At 38.8% G+C, this 21,520-nt stretch overlaps 1 protein-coding gene across 2 annotated transcripts in view; it reads left to right on the top strand.

Annotated features, from left to right (window-relative positions):
- ak5 (adenylate kinase 5) overlaps positions 1-21,520 on the top strand; it is a 129,424-nt gene that overhangs the window by 41,950 nt on the left and 65,954 nt on the right. For both annotated transcript variants that reach the window (XM_062023291.1, XM_062023290.1), the window contains one exon: positions 7,202-7,315. In XM_062023291.1, the coding sequence (XP_061879275.1) occupies positions 7,202-7,315 (114 nt within the window). The remainder of the gene's footprint in view (positions 1-7,201; positions 7,316-21,520) is intronic.

Here is a 21,520-nt window from a genome sequence, read left to right as displayed (position 1 = left end):
GGCTAATTGATGATTAGAAAACCCTTGTGCAATCATGTTCACACATCTGAAAACAGTTTAGCTTGTTACAGAAGCTACAAAACTGACCTTCCTTTGAGCAGATTGAGTTTCTGGAGCATCACATTTGTGGGGTCAATTAAACGCTCAAAATGGCCAGTAAAAGAGAACTTTCATCTGAAACGCGACAGTCTATTCTTGTTCTTAGAAATGAAGGCTATTCCACAAAATTGTTTGGGTGACCCCAAACTTTCGAACGGTAGTGTATATAGCAATTTTTGAATTTTTTTTTTACTGTATACTCTATATTGTGTTTTTAAACAGCACAAAATACCTCATCTTTGCTTGCTTTGTAATTAGGAGTTTATCCTCAAAAATCTTCATTATACTGTAGCCTCTTAGTGTTGTTTTTATATAGTAATTGCCTCCCAATGAGGAAACTGGGAAATAACAAATATGGTCATTAAAGCCTCGCTAAAGCCATAAATCCAATGGCAGACTCATATAATGTCACGGAACTGACCTGAAATGTGCTTTAAAGCTTTTTCATGTTTAATTTGGCTCCAACACTGCAATATAAAAAGCTATGTGGGCTCTATCTAGTCATCATCTTTGGGGGAGGTGGGTGCTGTCCACACAGATGAACTGGTGATGCAGCAAAAGTGTGTTGCTGAAACACGAAGCGCTCCCCTGCACGCCCGCATGCGTCGTGACTGTCAGTTCTGAGGTCTCACAAATTGTCGTCCATAACTGCCTAGCTCACGGTGGGCCCTTCGTGTCGGTCTCTCTCTCTCTCCCTTCCTTCCTTGGTCGCTCACCAGATGGCGGTCCGGGAAAACAGTCAAACAAACAGCAAAGTAGGTCAGGGTTTGCAGCTTATTAGACATGATAAAGTCACTCGGGGCCAGTGGGCATCATAATTCCCGCTGAGATGATTTAGGAAAGCAGATGAGAATATCTTGCTCTTGGAAAAACCTCCTCAGGTGCAATGGCAAATGTTCCAAATATTGCCCAGCCTGCGAATGTATTTGCAGTTGTTTTGACCGTGGACATTAAATACTGTACAATATAGCAGTGCTTACGTTGGTCATGATTAATGACAAAACACTCATGAAATGACTGCAGTACAGATAAATTATGGTTTTGGTTTGTTTCACCCGTACTGAGAGAGAAATGCATAGACAATTCCGTCTAAACTCACTTTCTGTCCCCTTAAAGGCCTACTGAAAGCCACTACTAGCGACCACGCAGTCTGATAGTTTATATATCAATGATGAAATCTTAACATTGCAACACATGCCAATACGGCCGGGTTAACTTATAAAGTGACATTTTAAAATTCCCGCCACACTTCCGGTTGAAAAACTCCTTTGGATATGATTTATGCGCGTGACGTCACAAAATCCACGGAAGTGGTTGGACCCCATCGACCCGATACAAAAACCTCTTGTTTTCTTCGACAAAATTCCACAGTATTCTGGACATCTGTGTTGGTGAATCTTTTGCAATTTGTTTAATGAACAATGGAGACTGCAAAGAAGAACATTGTAGGTGGGATCAATCAGTGTATTAGCGGCTAAGTACAATACTTACAGCAACACAACAAGGACTACTTACTACGCCTAGCCGATGCTTGCCGCCAAACCCACGGATGAAGTCCTTCGTCGCGCCGTCGATCGCTGGAACGCAGGTGAGCACGGCTGTTGATGGGAAGATGAGTGCTGGCTGGCGTAGGTGGAGCGCTAATGTTTTTATCATAGTTCTGTGAGGTCCGGTTGCTAAGTTGCTAAATTAGCCTTAGCGTCTTTAGCAACAGCATTGTTAAGCCTTACCAGGCTGAGAATTTTTAACCGTGTAGTTACATGTACATGGTTTAATAGTATTGTTGGTCTTCTGTCTATCCTTCCAGTCAGGGGTTTATTTCTTTTGTTTCTATCTTCATTTGAGAACGATGCTATCACGTTAGCTCAGTAGCTAAGTGTGTCACCGATGTATTGTCGTGGAGATAAAAGTCACTTTAAATGTCCATTCCGCGTTCTCGACTCTCATTTTCAAGAGGATATAGTATCCCAGGTGGTTTAAAATACAAATCTGTGATCTACAATAGAAAAAGGAGAGTGTGGAATCCAATGAGCCAGCTTGTACCTAAGTTACGGTCAGAGCGAAAAAAGATACGTCCATCACTGCCTCTCTAGTCCTTCACTGTAACGTTCCTCATCTACGAATCTTTCATCCTCGCTCAAATTAATGGGGTAATCGTCGCTTTGTCGCTCCGAATCTCTCTCGCTCCATTGTAAACAACGGGGAATTGTGAGGAATACTAGCTCCTGTGACGTCACGCTACTTCCGCTACAGGCAAGGCTTTTTTTTATCAGCGAGCAAAAGTTGCGAACTTTATCGTCGATTTTCTCTACTAAATCCTTTCAGCAAAAATACGGCAATATCGCGAAATGATCAAGTATGACACATAGAATGGATCTGCTATTCCCGTTTAAATAAAAAAATTCATTTCAGTAGGCCTTTAATGAGAGTAGTATCAATTATTTCACGTTTTCACCATAATTAGTTCTTAGCATTATGAAAAAACTACAAATTCAGCATAAATACCTAAAGAATGTCAAAATATTCTGATTTATTTTCACTCTTATCTGTTAGTTTGTTGGCATTGGGGCCTGTATGTCAGTAAACTGTGGCGTATAAAAATGTTAGCTCTTCAATTGAATTACATTGTGCAGGTGTGTGTAATGTTATGTTTAATTCCGTACTGTATACACTGTCACTCACTAAAAATGAGGTTGCAGGCATTTTGAGTGATTTTCCTTTTACTCCTTACGTTTTTAGACATTTTCTATCCATTTTCTCACGTTTGTGAACATTGCAGGTGTTTTTAGTCATTTTCCCCCAAAAAATCCCTATTTTAAAAGGGGAACCGCACTTTATTTTGCTTATCATTCACAATCCTTATGAGAGACAAAGACACGTGTTTTTTTAAAGCATTTTAACTTGTAAATAAAAATCTGCTTACAATGGAGCCAATTGTAAGACAAAACCCAATAAGTAACCATCTAAAAAGTGCCAACAATACTATGTTTACATTTCGTGGACTGGTCATTAACCAAGGACTAGCTATATTGTTATTATAAGCGCTAACGTTAAGGACCTACATTTAGCGGCGCTTTGATTAGAGAGAGGCAACTTTCTCCTGCTGCTGTATTGACATCAGCTGGTGAGCTCCAGCATGGCCTCTGAGCTTGTGAAAGTTTATTCTAGGTAATAAATAATGCCTCTCACCTAAGTAGTAAAATGTTGTGGACAAACTGAGAAATTGGTACACGCGAAATACACCTACCCTTTCTAACCTTTCGCAAGGACCATGAGTCCTTCTTCATCTAAACAATACTATATGAAAATCCTAACAGTTGGCATCCTAGTTAGAGCAGACATTGTTCAGTAAGTGATGTTTTATTATGTTTGTTGGCTCTCATGAAGGCTGCATAAGTTGTAGTCAGTGTTTTAGTTAAAGGAAAAAATGTGTGCGTTGTGATGCGTCTATGAAATGAATATGTTTCCGTATTCTTAAATTGAGTACAATATATAAATATTACATGTTATTATGAATGTACCTGTTACTATGTTACATATATGCTTGCAGTGTGTATATAAAACCTTGATGGAAGTGTTTGGATGTTTTCTTATAGGCAGAACAGAATGACTCTCATAGGCTCCATTAAAAGCGGACTTTTGCTTGCATTTATTTACGAGTTAGAATGCATTAATAAAGAAAACCGTGTGAATGATGGGCAAAATTCCAAAAAAGTGCAGTTCTCCTTTTACATTGCAAGGCAGCATATTCAGACATGTCTTATTACGTAATAAAGTTTTTGCACTGTTAACATTTCAAGCATTTTTAGACATTTTCTATCATTGTTTCACCTTTAACATTGCAAGTATTTTTAGATATTTTCTGTTATTTATTATTCTCACTTTTGTTAACATTACAAGTGTTTTTAGTCGCTTTCTATTATTTTTTCTGTATTTTAACACTGCAGTGCCATATTTTTTTTAAATCATATTGTTTTCTCACTTAACATTGCTAACATTTTTAGAATTTTTTTTTTATTACTGTATTTTTCTCACTTTCCTTAACACAGCAAGCGTTGTTAGCCCTTTTCTACCATTGGGTGTCCTTTTGGTTGACGTTGCAAGCATTTTTAGACATTGTCGATGTTGTTTTTTACTCACTTTTGTTAACATTGCAAGTGTTTAATCATTTTCTACCACTGGGTTTCCTTTTTGTTAATATTGCAAGCATTTTTAGACATGTTCTGTTATCCATTTTTCTCACTTATGTTACTGTAACATTACAAGCGTTTTTAGTCTTTTCCCATTAATTTTTACAGGTGTGTTACCACTGCTAGTGTTTTTAGACATTTTCTAATATATTTTTTGGCACTTGTGTTAACAGTACAATGCTTTTTACACCTTTCCTTTCATTTTCCCCCACTTTTTGTTAACATAGTACCGTATTTTTCGGAGTATAAGTCGCACCGGCAGAAAATGCATAATAAAGAAGGAAAAAAAACATATATAAATCGCACTGGAGTATAAGTCGCATTTTTTTGGGAAATGTATTTGATAAAAGCCAACAGCAAGAATAGACATTTGAAAGGCAATTTAAAATAAATAAAGAATAGTGAACAACAGGCTGAATAAGTGTACATTATATGAGGCATAAATAACCAACTGGTATGTTAACGTAACATATTATGGTAAGAGTCATTCAAATAACTATAACATATAGAACATGCTATACGTTTACCTCCTAATCGCTAAATCCCATGAAATCGTATACGGTCTAGTCCAGGGGTCGGCAACCTTTACCACTCAAAGAGCCATTTTGGAAAGTTTCACAAATTAAAGAAAACAATGGGAGCCACAAAAAAAATTTGAAAATTTAAAATGAAAAACACCGCATACAAAGCTTAAACTGCTTTGCGCTATGTTAACCAGGGATCTCTGACACACGCACCGGCACGCACTTTAATATGGAAATTTGATGTTAGTGCGGCCCGCGACTTTTAATTGAATGGCGCTTGATAGCGTCTTTCTTGCCAACCCTCTCAATTTTCCGGGAGACTCCTGAATTTCAGGACGTGCTGGCACTGCTTTTAGCGCCCTCTACAGTCTGCCCAAACACTGTACCTGCTTGGTCACATGTAGAATGCAGCTTTTGCTTGCCCACGTAAGTGCCAGCAAGGCATACTTGTTCAACAGCCACACAGCTCACACTGACGGTATTCGTACAAAAACAACTTTAACACTGTTACGTTACAAATATGCGCCACACTTTGAACCCACACCAAAAAAGAATGACAAACACATTTCTGGAGAACGTCTGCACTGTAACACAACATAAACACAACACAACAAATACCCAGAATCCCATGCAGCACTAACTCTTCCGCTCAACCGACGCACGAAGAGGGGGGGGGGTTTGGTGGTAGCGGGGGTGTATAATGTAGACCGGAAGAGTTAGGGCTGCATGGGATTCTGGGTATTTGTTGTGTTGTGTTACGGTGCGGATGTTCTCCAGAAATGTTTGTCATTCTTTTTTGGTGTGGGTTCACAGTGTGGCGCATATTTGTAACGTAACAGTGTTAAAGTTGTTTTTGTACGACTACCGTCAGTGTAAGCTGTGTGGCTGTTGAGCAAGTATGCCTTGCTGTCTCCTACGTGTGCAAGTAAAAGCAACATATAACATGTGGCCGAGCTGTCATGCTGTTAGTAAATGCTATAGAGGACAATTAATGCAGTGCCATTAGGGCACGCCCTTGATTAAGTCAGAGTGAAAATAGGATAATATTTGCCCTGGGAGATTTCTAGGAGAGGCAGTCTCCTGGGAAAATCGGGGGGGTCGTTAAGTATACTGGGAAAACCGGGAGGGTCGGCAAGTATGCAGCTGAGCCGCATCAGAGTGGTCAAAGAGCCGCATGCGGCTCCGGAGCCGCGGGTTGCCGACCCCTGGTCTAGTCACTTACGTGAATGAGCTAAATAATATTATTTGATATTTTTCGGTAATGTGTTAATAATTTCACATATAAGTCGCTCCTGTGTAGAAGTCGCACCCCCGGCCAAACTATGAAAAAAAAACTGCGACTTATAGTCCCAAAAATACGGTAAGTGTTTTTACGCATTTTTTATCGTTTGTTTTCCTTTTTGGTAACATTGTTAGTGTTTTTAGACATTTTCTATTATGTTTTCACTGTACTTTATTTATTTACTTTAAAAAAAATGTTTGCTCATCCATGCTGGTTTTGGAGTCACAGGTGGGTTGTGTCTGTTTAAGACTTGGGCAGCTCTGACTAGAAGCTGGAGGGCTTTTCTTTGCTCATTTATTACTCTGCCGGATGGAATCTTTATTAGATTCAACCTGTGTGCGCCGCAGTGTGCCGAGTGGCGGTGGTGGCTCACATTTTGAGGGAATGTGGCATCTGTCCCGGTGTTATTTTTAGAGCTGAGCAATACTCATGTACTGTGTCTGTGCATTAGCCTCATGCTTGCTATTCCACATCCCAACATGTTGACCTCCTCCAGTCATGAGGAAGTAAGTGATGCTAAGACATGCTGGCACTCCCTGGCCTCCAGTCAGCTCAGCGCCATCATCTTGCTGCATTCAGGCACTAGGAAACAGTGTGGTAAATAAATAAAGCATCTTGCTACGTGCACTCATCCTTTATGTTATTCATATTGGCTCCACAGCCGAGGCTCATCGTTATTAATATTTCAATGTGTTCAGTTCAACAAGAAACCATAGTTGGTCACTCAAGAGGAGCTGCACGCCTCGCTATATAACACTTTAGAAGCATGTGATTTATGCTAGCCAAACAGCAAAGACAAACATGATGCTCAATGTTACAAATTATTTTAAGTTAAACACAAACTGTTTACAAATCTGAACCAGACTCACAATTTCTCCCTATAAGAAATATTGTAAATATAAATCTGTTCGAACTGTAACCACCATAAAACGAACTGTTTAATACAAGTGTAAAAATAACTTAACCACCGTTCAATTTAAAGGCAAGCGCAAAGTTAATTTGTGTTGCTAGCTAGCATGCTAACTGTAGCTACAATACAAAGCTTTGGTTTTGTTCACCCTGTGGAGTGGAGCATCGTCATCATTATACCATCTTTTATTTTGCAGGAGACAACAATCACCGAAATCAAGCAGAAGATCATGAAGATCCCCGACGCTAACGGCATCGTTATCGACGGCTTCCCCCGGGACGTTGGGCAGGCTTTGTCCTTTGAGGACCAGGTAAGTTTCTGGGGTTTTTGTTTAAAAATGTTTATTTTTTTGGCATTTTCTATCAATTGTTTTAACTTTTTGGTATTTATTTTTTCAACATGATTTATTTTTTTACTTGAATCATGGCAAGTGTTTTAGACATGTTATATATATCTTTTTATTTTTGTTAGCATGAACTGTTTTATTTTCTATTATTTATTTTTATTTGTGTTCACACTGCAAGTGTATCATTTGTTTAATTTGTTAACATTGCAAGCATTAAAAATGTACATCCATCAATTTTGTTAATGATACAATTATTTTTTAGAATTTTTTTATATTTGTTACTTTTGTAAACGTTGCGAGCCATTTTAGAATTTTTTTTGAAATTGTTACATTTGTTAATATCGCCAGCCTTTTTAGACACTTTTTTTTTTATCATTTATTTTTATTTATGCTTATACCGCAAGTGTTTCTATATACTTTCTATCATTTTTGCTTTGCTTTATACATTGCAAGCATTAAAAATGTAATATTTGGTTTACAATACAAGCATTTTTTTGACATTTTCTATATTTTTGTTACACGTTCAATGTTGAGACTTTTTAGACATTTTCTATATTTTTTGTTACACTTTTGTAAAAGTTGCGAGCCATTTTAGACATTTTCTAAAAATGTTAGTTTTGATAATATTGCCTTTTAGACCTTTTTTTTATCATTTATTTAAATGTATGCTTACACCGCAAATGTTTCTATATACTTTGAGGCAGGCTTTGTCCTTTGAGGACCAGGTAAGTTTCTGGGGTTTTTGTTTAAAAATGTTTATTTTTTTGGCATTTTCTATCAATTGTTTCAACTTTTTGGTATTCATTTTTTCAACATGATTTATTTTTTTACTTGAATCATGGCAAGTGTTTTAGACATGTTATATATATCTTTTTATTTTTGTTGGCATGAACTGTTTTACTTTCTATTATTTATTTTTATTTGTGTTCACACTGCAAGTGTATCATTTGTTTAATTTGTTAACATTGCAAGCATTAAAAATGTACATCCATCAATTTTGTTAAAGATACAATTATTTTTTAGAAATTTTTTATATTTGTTACTTTTCTAAACGTTGCGAGCCATTTTAGAATTTTTTTTTAAATTGTTACATTTGTTAATATCGCCAGCCTTTTTAGACACTTTTTTTTAATTTATGCTTATACCGCAAGTGTTTCTATATACTTTCTATCATTTTTGCTTTGCTTTATACATTGCAAGCATTAAAAATGTAATTTTTGGTTTACAATACAAGCATTTTTTTGACATTTTCTACATTTTTGTTACACGTTCAATGTTGAGACTTTTTAGACATTTTCTATATTTTTTGTTACACTTTTGTAAAAGTTGCGAGCCATTTTAGACATTTTCTAAAAATGTTAGTTTTGATAATATTGCCTTTTAGACCTTTTTTTTAATCATTTATTTAAATGTTTGCTTACACCGCAAATGTTTCTATATACTTTGTATCATTCTTGCTTTGCTTGTCAACATTGCAAGTATTAAACATTTCCATTTGTGTTAACATAAGCATTTTTAGATATTTTCAATATTTTTGTGACACTTTTGTTAACCTTGAGCCTTTTTAGACATTTTCTATGTATGATTTTTGTTAAAATCGCAAGCATTTTAAGACATTTTCTATAACTTGTGTTACACATTTGTTAATGTGAGCCTTTTTAGACAATTTATATCATTTTTGTGACACTTGTTAATGTTGCAAGCTTCTTTTTTTTTTAGACATTTTCCATCATTTTTGTTGCAGGTTTGTCAATATTGTGAGCCTTTTTATACATATATGTCATTTTTTTCTATCATACGTACTTAGTGTGTATAAATTCTGTGTATCATATATACGTATATGTGTGTATACATATTGTGTGTACAGGGTATATGGTATGTAAAATGTATTATAGACTAGTTCATATTGCAAGCATTTTTGAATATTTGTTCTGCAATTTATGTCCACAGTTGTTCACATTACATGTATATGTGGACAAGTATTGTTCTACTTTTGTTAACATTGCTCGTAGCGATAGGATTTAAGCATGTGCTGCAAGTGTGTATTCATGAGGACTCTGACATAAATGGAGACTAGACAAGCTAAATGTTGAAACATTACTCATCTATGGTCTTGAAATCAACATTTTCTGATACGGTAGTTGTCACTGATTCTGTTTACAACTTTTATGGACAGAATTTCTAGGCGCAGTCATGGCGTTGAGGGGATCCGGTTTGGTGGCTGCAGGATTAGGTCTCCGCTTGTTGCGGATGATGTGGTCCTGATGGCTTCATCTGGCCGGGATCTTCAGCTCTCACTAGATCGGTTTGCAGCTGAGTGTGAAGCGACTGGGATGAAAATCACTACTTCCAAGTCCGAGTTCATGGTTCTCGCCCGGAAAGGGTTGGAGTGCCATCTCCGGGTTGGGGAGGAGTACCTCGGGGTCTTATTCACGAGTGCGGGAAGAGTGGATGGTGAGATTGACAGGCGGATTGGTGCGGCGTCTGCAGTGATGGGGACCCTGTATCGGTCAGTCGTGGTGAAGAAAGAGTTGAGCCTAAAGGCAAAGCTCTCAATTTACTGGTTGATCTACGTTCCCATCCTCACCTATTGTCATGAGCTTTGGGTTATAACCGAAAGGACAGGATCACGGGTAAAAGCGGCCAAAATGAGTTTCCTCGGTCGGATGGTGGGGCTCTCGCTTAGAGATAGGGTGAGAAGCCAGGAGCTCAAAGTAAAGCCGCGAGAGGAGCCAGATAAGGCTGAATGCCTTCATGGGGAGGTGTTTAGGGCACGTTCGACCAGTAGGAGACCACAGGGAAGACCCAGGACACGTTGGGGAGATGATGTCTCCCGGCTGGCCTGGGAACACCTCGGGAGGAGCTGGACGACGTAGTTGGGGAGAGGGAAGTCTGGGCTTCTCTGCTTAGGCTGCTGCCCCCGCAACCTGACTTCAGATAAGCGGAAGGAGATGGATGGGTAATAGTTGTAGCAAATGTAAAATATTGAGACAATGGACTGATAATACATTTTCAGGTCAAATGTATTTCACATTGTTGCTTTAAGTAACCATCATGCTCATGATGTTAAGCAGCTGGATGGAAATTATTTTGACTTTTTTGTTCAAGTGTGTGATTTGAGACACACTGAGGAGCAATGCTAGCAGACAACAAGATCACACTGAGCTCTTCATGCTTTACAGTTAAAGTAGCAATGATTGTCACACGCACACTCGGTGTGGTCAAATCTGTCCTCTGCATTTGACCCATCCCCTTGTTCACCCCCTGGGAGGTGAGGGGAGCAGTGGGCAACAGCGGTGGCCACGCCTGGGGATCATTTTTGGTGATTTAACCCCCAATTCCAACCCTTGATGCTGAGTGCCAAGCAGGGAGGTAATGAGTCCCATTTTTATAGTCTTTGGTATGACTCAATGTAACATCTAAATGATCCACCCTGCTGAGATTAATTGAAAACATATTTTTTAAGAAACGCTGCACTTTTTGTGTGTGCATTGATGTCAGTATTGTTTTGAGAGGAAGTGTTGAGTAGTTAATGGCAACACAGCCAGCCATCGCTTTTTATTGCATTTAAAGCCACTTAACATTTAGCTGCGTCTAAACGGGCACGAGTTGTTTCGTATTCAAGGATTATGGTGTTGGCTGCGCACGCTGTTTTTGTGCGGTCACGATGTTTGTGTGCGTGGAGATGGCCGTGACTTTTACAGTCAGAAACTAGGAAGTAGCCTGCAAGCTAACAAATGAACAAACACTGGAAGTCTGGTGTAGGGTGCAGAGCAGTGTTGCTGGGTGAGAAATTACAAATTATCGTACCAGAAGCTTAAAATTATTCTACATACCGTATTTTTCGGACTATAAGTCGCAGTTTTTTTCATAGTTTGGCCGGGGGTGCGACTTATACTCAGGAGCGACTTATGTGTGAAATGATTAACACATTAGCGTAAAATATCAAATAATATTATTTAGCTCATTCACGTAAGAGACTAGACTATGGCGTCACATTAGTACCAAAAATCAGAGCGCATAAAAACTGTTATCGCACGCTGATTTTTCACTTCGTGCGCGCGCGCGACAACCTTTTGCGCGCGCGTGGTGCCTTTGTGCTCGCGCGCGGCGCCTTTTTGCGTGCGTGCGGTGCCTTTCTGCGCACGCGCCGTCTCGGTTTGTGCGCTGTCATGTTTCATTTTGGTACTTTGGGGGCGGGCATGCTTAGACGGCCCTTCTTTCTGATTGGCTCTGAGCATTTTTCATATGAGCCAATCAGAAGTATAGCAGGGCGGGTCATTGTCAATATGCATAAAGATTTACGGAGGAAGAAGTAGATAAAAAAATGTCGGCTGAAAAAGAGGTAAGTTGAGGGACACACTTATTTACATTATTGAACTGCTTTGGAGTGATTGTAAGGGTACTATTACTAAAACAAATAATAATAAATTTTTATTTATAAAACACTTTTCATATATTTAAAATGCAGCTGCTTTACATAGTTAAAAACAAAATGAGAAATAACACCCACACCCAATGAAGACAGTCAAACATGTACATAAAAATAAACAAACAAAAACAACAATAATAATAACAACACAATGACAATAGCCAATCACAGGAACCCTCTGGACGTGGAGATCCAGAGGGCTCTTTGAGGAAACACTAGATGATTAAATAAATGGATTAAAAATAATTTAAATACACATCAGGTAAAAGTCCAAAAATAATAGGAAATAAGATAAGATATAATCAAACATAAAAATAAACTACAATATGAAAAACTATAAAATACAATAAAAACTGAAATATAAATATAATAAGACCATATAAAAATAGGCTAAGATATGATAAAACATAAAAATAAGCTAAGATATGATAAAACATAAAAATAACTAATACTAATAGAATAATCCTGCACATTGAGCCTAATATTTGTGTAGTAAAGTGGTTTTTGAATTCAAGCAATGTAATCTGAAAGATGTTTAAAATATCAACAATTAATGTTAATATTTTTGAAACAATATACTTCTCATAACATGAGTATCTGTGTGCATGAGAGAGTGGAAAGAAAAGCATTTCACTTCATCTGCCTTTTTTTACAACCTACTTGAAGTTGGGTTTTTTTTTTGTTGTTTTTTTTTCAAAGCCAATCAGAAAGAAGGGGCGGTCTAAGCATGCCCGCCCCCAAAGTACCAAAATGAAACATGACAGCGCACAGACCGAGACAGCGCGCACGCAAGAAGGCGCCGCGCGTGCGCACAAAGGCACCACGCGCCCGCAAAAGGGTGTGTCGCGCGCGCGCACGAAGTGGAGAATCAGCGCGCGATAACAGTTTTTACGCGCTTGGATTTTTGGTACTAATGTGACGCCATACTAGACGTATAAGATTTCATGGGATTTAGCAAATAGGAGTGACAGATTGTTTGGTAAACGTATAGCATGTTCTATATGTTATAGTTATTTGAATGACTCTTACCATAATATGTTACGTTAACATACCAGTTGGTTATTTATGCCTCATATAACGTACACTTATTCAGCCTGTTGTTCACTATTCTTTATTTATTTTAAATTGCCTTTCAAATGTCTATTCTTGGTGTTGGCTTTTATCAAATAAATTTCCCCCAAAAATGGGACTTATACTCCAGTGCAACTTATATGTTTTTTTCCTTCTTTATTATGCATTTTCGGCCGGTGCGACTTATACTCCGGAACGACTTAGTCGGAAAAATACAGTACTCAATTTGACGTTGCACAGGACCACCTGCTACAGTTGGAAATAAGCAGAGGTCGTGTGTAGTGTAGCACGGCAAGTGTAACGCGCAAGGCTTTCACACACACCGCTGAGCAGTAACAATTTAAATCCTATGCTGATCACTGATGATTTAAATGCAGCTATTGCCATCTTTTGAAGTTAATTTTAAAAAATATGTCAAGACAGCGACAATGCCAATTAGAGGGAGAATCAGTGTGTCATAAGTAGTGCCATCACACAATTGACTAAAGCTGTCAAGCACTCTCTTACATTGTTCTGATCCGCTGAAAAGTGACATGTAGATTCCTCCCGGCAGCGACGTGTCTGAGAGCTGAAAGCCACGTCAAGAACGCCACTGCCTTTCTGCGGTCTATCTGTGGTGAAACAATAGCAGTGCAGTTTTGCTATGGTGATCAGCTGCTGGAGCAGATTAGAAGTGATTAAAAGTCAGCGCATGCTCATCAAGTGAGGCTTTGAATGGAATGAGAAGCTTAACATGCAGCAGTGATAGAATGTGAAAGTGTCCCAAGTTATACATTTACCGTCTACTTAACCAAATTTAGCAACAACAAAAAAACAGATGTATTCCTTAAAGAAAGAAGCAACAGCCCTAGAGAGGTGCATATATTTGCTATATTTACTGTTTTTTGTTTACTATGTTATACAGACACTTGTGCTAAGTTTTTAAGACTTTAGTTATTCACTATCATTTTTTCCCCTCACTTCTGTTAACATTTCAAACATTTTAGACATTTTCTGTGATATATTTTGTGCACTTTTTTAACGTTACATTTTAAGAAATACATTACGGTATATTTTTTTCACTTTCAAATTTGACCGCTTTTAGAGTTTAAATTTTCTTTCTAACTTTGGTTTATTGTGCTCTTTGGACCATGTATTTATTGTAAATGTATTCTCACATTAGTCTCTTTTGTTAACTTTGGAAGCATTTGTAGAGGTTTACTATTTTATAATTTTTGCATTTTTGTTAGTGGTCTATTTGTCATGATCTGGCAGCTCTGCTGCCGCCTGTCTGCTTGATCTTTTTTTATTGTCTGCGGAGCGGAGCCACTTTGGCACACAACTGATACCCATTCCTTCTGACTACTTAAGCTCTCCAGTCCATTCACTCGGTACCAGTAATTTCCTCATGGTTCACCCCTCCAGTCGTGTTCATCTCTGCTTTAGCTCCGCTCACGCTCCTTGTTCCAGTGGTTCTGCCCCGGCTCTGTCGTGTAGTGTTAACCGTTTCCTCTCCACACCTTTTGTGTGTGATTTCTGTTTTGCATCTTCAGTTATTTTTCTCACTCCTTTTGAGTGCGATTGTTGTTGTTGTTATTCTTATTTATTCTCTGTGTTTGTTAAACAACTTGCACTGAGCCTAGTCTATAAAATCCGCTACACCTCCCTGATACCGAAGTACATGTCAAACTACTTCCTTAACGTAAATGACCGCCATAACCACAACACCAGGTGGTGCTCCACTAACCACTTTAAACCCAGATTCCGAACTAACAAAGGTCTTAACTCATTCTCTTTCTATGCCACATCAATGTGGAATGCGCTCCCAACAGGTATAAAAGAAAGGGCATCTCTATCCTCCTTCAAAACCGCAATAAAAGTTCACCTCCAGGCAGCTACAACCCTAAACTAACACCCTCCCCGGATTGCTAATAATCAAATGTAAACAATCAAATGCAGATACTTTTTCTTATGCCTTCTGATCTCTCTCTCTCTCTCTCTCTATGTCCACTACTTGATGTCCATATCCTCCCTCCACACCCCTGATTGTAAATAATGTAAATAATTCAATGTGATTATCTTATGTGATGACTGTATTATGATGATAGTATATATGATAGTATATATCTGTATCATGAATCAATTTAAGTGGACCCCGACTTAAACAAGTTGAAAAACGTATTCGGGTGTTACCATTTAGTGGTCAATTGTACGTAATATGTACTTCACTGTGCAACCTACTGATAAAAGTCTCAATCAATCAATCAATACTCTGGCAAAACCGATTGTGACAAATCTACTTGCCAACATGGGCCCCGCAAACAAAGGAACACCTCCACTCTGCGTTTACCGGCTTTGGACAAACTCTCGATAATCTCTACTAGCTGCCGCGTGATTTGACTGCCGTCTTCCAGACCCTGTCTGCCAATATCGGCACTCTCAGCCAAGGTGTCGATCAGAGGAGCACTGCGACCCAACCGGAAGGAGGTCACGCCGGGACGGGGACCTTCCCACCTCCTCCAGCGGCTAGTCCTCCTACACCTCTGAAAACCAATATTGCTCACCCTCTCCATTTTACCGGTGAGTGGAATCCCTCCATTAATGCTTAGATTTTGACCAGCAACCTGGTTCACATTACTCTGACCATGCTAAAATAGCTTTTATCATGAGCCGCCGCCTGGGCCATGGCGGTTAGTAAGCATGCTCCCACTGTGCGCACGCCACTGCCCCTATTAACTAATGAAAACGATGAAGGTGTGTGATCACCCCTAAAAGGCAGAGAAGCAGGCAGCTGCCTGCTGGACTTTAGGCAAGGTAAGATCTCTGTGGTCGCATACTCCATAGTGACTATATCTCCTTGTCTCTCATTCGCCCTCTTCCTCTCCAATGGGGGCCGGGTTATTCGTTGTTGTTTTTTTTGTTTAGAAAAATATCAATCTTGGCCCTGCGATGAGGTGGCGACTTGTCCAGGGTGTAGGGATGATGTTTGATAAGAAATTATCGAGTTCGAGCCTATTATCGAATCCTCTTATCGAACCGATTCCTTATCGATTCTCTTATGGAGTCCAGATAGGTTGTTGTATATGGAAAAAAACACACAATATTTGGTTTAACAAAAGCTCACTTTTATTATACAAGAAAAAAATAATAATCTAATAAATAAATAAATATTGACTGTTACCCCCCTAAAAAAATAAAATAAAATAAATAAATATTGACGGTTGTTACCCAAAGTATATTAAGTGGGATTTTTCAGAAAAACAAATATATACAGTAACACAAAAACAAGCTGTCTCTGTGATCACTATAGGTGTATAAATAATAATATAGTGTTAAATAAAATCAGTCCCTTAGGCACAAAACTGGAAATAATACAGCTCTCCAAAAAGTGCAATTCTGCTTTTATTTGATATAACTGTTTGTTATGATGCTTTGACATTTTTGCACTTTATTTCTTTATTGAAAGAAAATTCTATGAAGAGAAAAGTTGTTTGCAAATGTGGTTACAATGCTAAAAAATGAAAAGTTAAAGCTAAAAAAAGAAATACACTTTATTGAGTTAACATTATTTCTTTATAGTGGGAAAGATGTTATGAGCTAGGGAATACAACAACTACACTACCCAGCATGCAACGGGAGTGACGAGCAGGCGCGGTAGCCCCGAAAAGTGTTGTTGCATATCATCACCCGGCAACTAAGAATGAGGCTATGAGCACGCTGTGAAAGTAAACGTCAAGAACTCAGCCAACACGCCTCGTCTGCATTATTTATAATTAGACAGACAACACATCTACAGTGTGATTTTGTTTTGTTTACAAGTAAAGAAAAACAAAAGTTAAAAAAGGGAGATGTGTTGTATATATATGTATGTGCTGCGGTTGTTTTAAGAACGTTGCGACAGCTGCCGTAAAGGAGGTGCGTTGCTAGCCTGGTTGCTATGTTTCCGGTTGGTCGTAAAAGTGTTCATGTGTCTTTACCCCGCTCAAATTTCTCAGTAAAGTTATTCATTGGATTATACCTTTTTGTTTTGAACTTTATTACACTTTGGAGCGCTTTTTCCCGTCCATTGTTTTCCTGCTTTCGCTATCTGCGCCTAATGACTGAGCTACGTGACGAGATTTGTTGTGATGTCACACGGAGCATTTCTGGTCGGGACGGGATTCGTTCCAAAGGAATTCGAATAAAGAACCAACTCTTTTTCTTTACTCAAAGTGGTCTCGATAACGGGTACCGGTTCTCAAAAAGGGATTCGAGTCCGAGGACTCGGTTCAATTCTTATCAAACAACAGGGAAAACCGGTTTCGAGTATCATCCCTACAAGGGTGTACCCCGCCTTCCGCCCGAATGCAGCTGAGATAGGCTCCAGCACCCCCCGCGATCCCAAAAGGGACAAGCGGTAGAAAATGGATGGATGGAAAACATCAATCTTTTCGGCCCTCTATTGACTACTGTGAACTGTTAAGAATAGCGATCCTTTGTCACTTATGGATTTGGCATTTACTTCTTGTGCTTCTATTTTCATTAAATTATTATCACCTGGTGAGAATTAAAGACAGGGATGAGTGGGAGACTGTTTTTAAACCCTTTAGGGCATTTTGAATATTTAGTGATGTTTTTGGCCTCACAAGTGTGCCTGCTGCTTTCCAAAAACTAATTGACAACATCTTCAGGGACATGATCAATAAATTATGTTTTGTGTACGTTGATTAAATTCTTTAACCTGACTCTCGCCAGGTTCTTGTAGTTTGCCGAGCTCCACACATGAATCTGGGAGTTCTCATTAGGAGATGTATTTCAGAAGGTGGGGCCTTGTAAAAAGAATCCTTGTATGTGATTGGATAAACCACTTGTCCATTATCTTGAATGACGTGCTACTTCAACCACTCACATGGAAATCAACCCGTGACGCTGATGAGAGCAATGCTGGGAAATCCAAACCCGGTCGGAAGAAGAGCCAAAACATCCTTCCCACCAATAAATGCCTTCAAAACCGTTCTTTGTTCTTCTTTAAAATAATTCATATTTGATCGATGTCGCAAAACAGTTGCAATAGCCGAATCAATGTCAGCACACGACACCTTGCTCCGTGCCGCCATTGTTGTTTGAATCAAACAGTCCCTTCGGCGCTACGTCACATCTATGAAATCCCGCCCGGCGATCCTGATTGGTTCATAATTTTTGGCTATCTTAAAAGGAGTTTGCAATGCCTTCGAGTCCAGACCCTTGTGTTGAGCTCAGAGAATTACAACTCCGGGAACATGCCCGCCATGTCTGTCTTGTCTTACAGCGGTTATTGGAGAATCGGCTATATGTCAAAGAAGTGAGAATTTCACTCGCCATTGGTGCCGTTTCTGTGGTTCATCGTGGAGAAGGGCCTTCTCAAACCTGATCTTGCCATCTCCTAAACCAACAAAACACTTACAAAGGTTATTGGGCTTTGCTAACTTCTATGGGCGATTCATCCGCAAAGCTGAACCCTTGACGAGGTTCACATCCATTTAAGAACCTTTTCTTCGCTAAAACACATTTTCACTACAGCACCAGTTCTTAAGCACGTTGATCTTCTCACCGCCCTCCAGCCTGTCTCCTCCATCCTCTATTCTGCCATGACCATGGTCCTACATTGCTCTGGATTTCAACACAGGCCTTCCGGTTTCCCGGGACAACTGTCATACTCAATGTGGTCGACCGATTTTCAAAGAGTACTCATTTCCAATTCCCCTGTCCAAACTACCTACATCACTAGAGACTGCTCAACTTCTTGTCAAACAAGTTTCTGCATAAATGGTATCCCTCTGGACCTGGTCTCTGATAGGGGACCCCAATTCGCATTTCAAGTGTGAAAGGCTTTTTTCAAGGCGTTGTTGGCCACCCGAAGCCTTTCATCAGGATACCCTCCCCGGACTAACGGCCAGACGAAGCAGGCTAACCAGGACCTGGAGGCGGCACTCCACTGTGTATGCCATCGTCACTCTTCGTCATGGTCCTCCCGCCTTCCTGGGGTGAAGTATGCTCACAATTCCCTCACTTCCTCGGCCACGGGTATGTCTCCTTTTAAATTTGCCTTACGGTTACCAGCCACCTCTTTTTCCTTCCCAGGAGTCATAGATAGCTATCCATTCCTTCCACCAGCACATTTGCAGCGCTTATCGGGTGTGGCGGTATACTAGAGCGGCTCGGTCTCGGACAGCTGCCTGGAACCGTGTGCTGGCAGATCGCCACAAAATACAAGCCCCCACTTATCAACCTGGACAAGTGGTATAGTTGTTGTCTTAGAACTTACCATTGGCTGGCTCTTCCAGGCAGCTTTCTCCCAGGTTCGTCGGGCCTTTCAAGATCACCAGGATCATCATCCCTAGGCGGTCAAACTCCAGCTACCCATATCCATCAGCGTCATCAGGTGTTTCAAATCACCAACCTCAAACTGGTTGCCACCAGTCCGCTCTGTCCTTGTCTTCCTCCACGCATGATCGATGGTCACCCAGCTCACACTGTAAAGTCCATTTATACTCCAGAAGGCGGGGCAGGGGAGTTCAGTATCTGGTCGACTGGGAAGGGTATGGTCCTTAATAACGCTCATGGGTCTCCTGTATCCTTGATCATTCATCCACTTTCTCCATCCTGAGTAACCAGGTAGGCCACCCTTATAGTGGGATGTGGGTACTGTCATGATCTGGCAGGTCTGCTGCCAGGCGCCTTTTTGTCTCAGTGCCTGGATTTTGGGTAACGGGTGGAGCCACATTTGCGCACACCTGATACCGATTCTCCCCTGACTACTTAAGCTCACCAGTCCATTCACTCTGCGCCTGTAGATTTCTGATGGTTCACCCTTACAGTCATGTTCACCTCCTCTGCTTTGGCTCCACTCACGCTTCTCTTTCCTGTGGCTCTGAACCGGCGCTGCCGTGTAAAGTTAACTGTTTCCTCTCAACACCTTTTGTGTGCAATTTCTCTTTTCCACTCCTTTTATGTGCATCCTTAGTTATTTTTCTTCACTCTTTTGAAGTGCCCTTTTTGTTATTGTTATAATAATAATTATTATTATTATTATCATCATCATCATTACTTCTTCTCTGCGTTAGGGTCCTACTTCGGTGAAGCCAATCGTGACAGTATTTTTAGACATTTCGTCCTCTATATTCTTCTTGCTCTGTTGACATTACAAGAATTTGTAAACATTCATCATTCTTTCGCACTTAGGCGTGTTGTGTTGTTAGACATGATATTTTTTTAATTCACCTTCGTCGACATTGCAATCACTTTAAGAAATGTTCTGATTTTTTTTCCACTTTTTTTTTTAACACTTTTTTGACATTTTCTATTGTATGTTTTTCTCACTTTTAATAATCTTTTGTCTTCACACTTTTCTCGCTTTCTTGACATTGCGAGTGCTTGTAGGCGTTCATTATTCGTTCACACTTTAGTTAGTTGTGTTTCATGTTCTTACCACTGTTTTCATACATTGTTTATCATTTGTTTTCACTTTTATTTATACTGCAACGGCATTTACACATTTAGTTTTTTCAACAAACATTATTTATATATTAACTTATTTAAAAAAAGCATTTAATTGTCTTTGTTCAATATTCAAACGTATCATGTCAGTTGGCTGAAAAGGTTCTATATTTAGTCCTCCAAGGTTCTGTTGATTTAGACCAGGGGTCACCAACGCGGTGCCCGCGGGCACCAGGTAGCCCGTAAGGACCAGATGAGTAGCCCGCCGGCCTGTTCTAAAAATAGCTCAAATAGCAGCACTTACCAGTAAGCTGCCTCTATTTTTTAAATTGTATTTATTTACTAGCAAGCTGGTCTCGCTTTGCCCGACATTTTTAATTCTAAGAGAGACAAAACTCAAATAGAATTTGAAAATCCAAGAAAATATTTTAAAGACTTGGTCTTCACTTGTTTAGATAAATTCATTAATTGTTTTACTTTGCTCCTTATAACTTTCAGAAAGACAATTTTAGAGAAAAAATACAACCTTAAAAATGATTTTAGGGTTTTTAAACACATATACCTTTTTACCTTTTAAATTCCTTCCTCTTCTTTCCTGACAATTTAAATCAATGTTCAAGTAAAAAAATATTTTTTATTGTAAAGAATAATAAATACATTTTAATTTAATTCTTCATTTTAGCTTCTGGTTTTTCGACGAAGAATATTTGTGAAATATTTCTTCAAACTTATTATGATTAAAATTCAAAAAAATTATTTTGGCAAATCTAGAAAATCTGTAGAATCAAATTAAAATCTTATTTCAAAGTCTTTTGATTTTCTTTTAAAATTTTTGTTCTGGAAAATCTAGAAGAAATAATGATTTGTCTTTGTTAGAAATATAGCTTTGTTTGTTATATATTCTAACAAAGTGTAGATTGGATTTTAACCTATTTAAAACATTTCATCAAAATTCTAAAATTAATCTTAATCAGGAAAAATTACTAATGATATTCCATAAATTCTTTTTTTAAAGTTTTTGTCTCCTTTTTTTCGGTTGAATTTTGAATTTTAAAGAGTCGAAATTGAAGATAAACTATGTTTCAAAATGTAATTGTCATTTTTTTCGTGTTTTCTCCTCTTTTAAACCGTTCAATTAAGTGTAAATATCATTAATTATTAATAATAACATAGAGTTAAAGGTAAATTGAGCAAATTGGCTATTTCTGGCAATTTATTTAAGTGTGTATCAA

Source organism: Entelurus aequoreus, linkage group LG16, assembly GCF_033978785.1.
Source record: "Entelurus aequoreus isolate RoL-2023_Sb linkage group LG16, RoL_Eaeq_v1.1, whole genome shotgun sequence".
Lineage (NCBI taxonomy): Eukaryota > Metazoa > Chordata > Actinopteri > Syngnathiformes > Syngnathidae > Entelurus > Entelurus aequoreus.
This window is presented reverse-complemented; position numbering and strand designations above follow the sequence as displayed.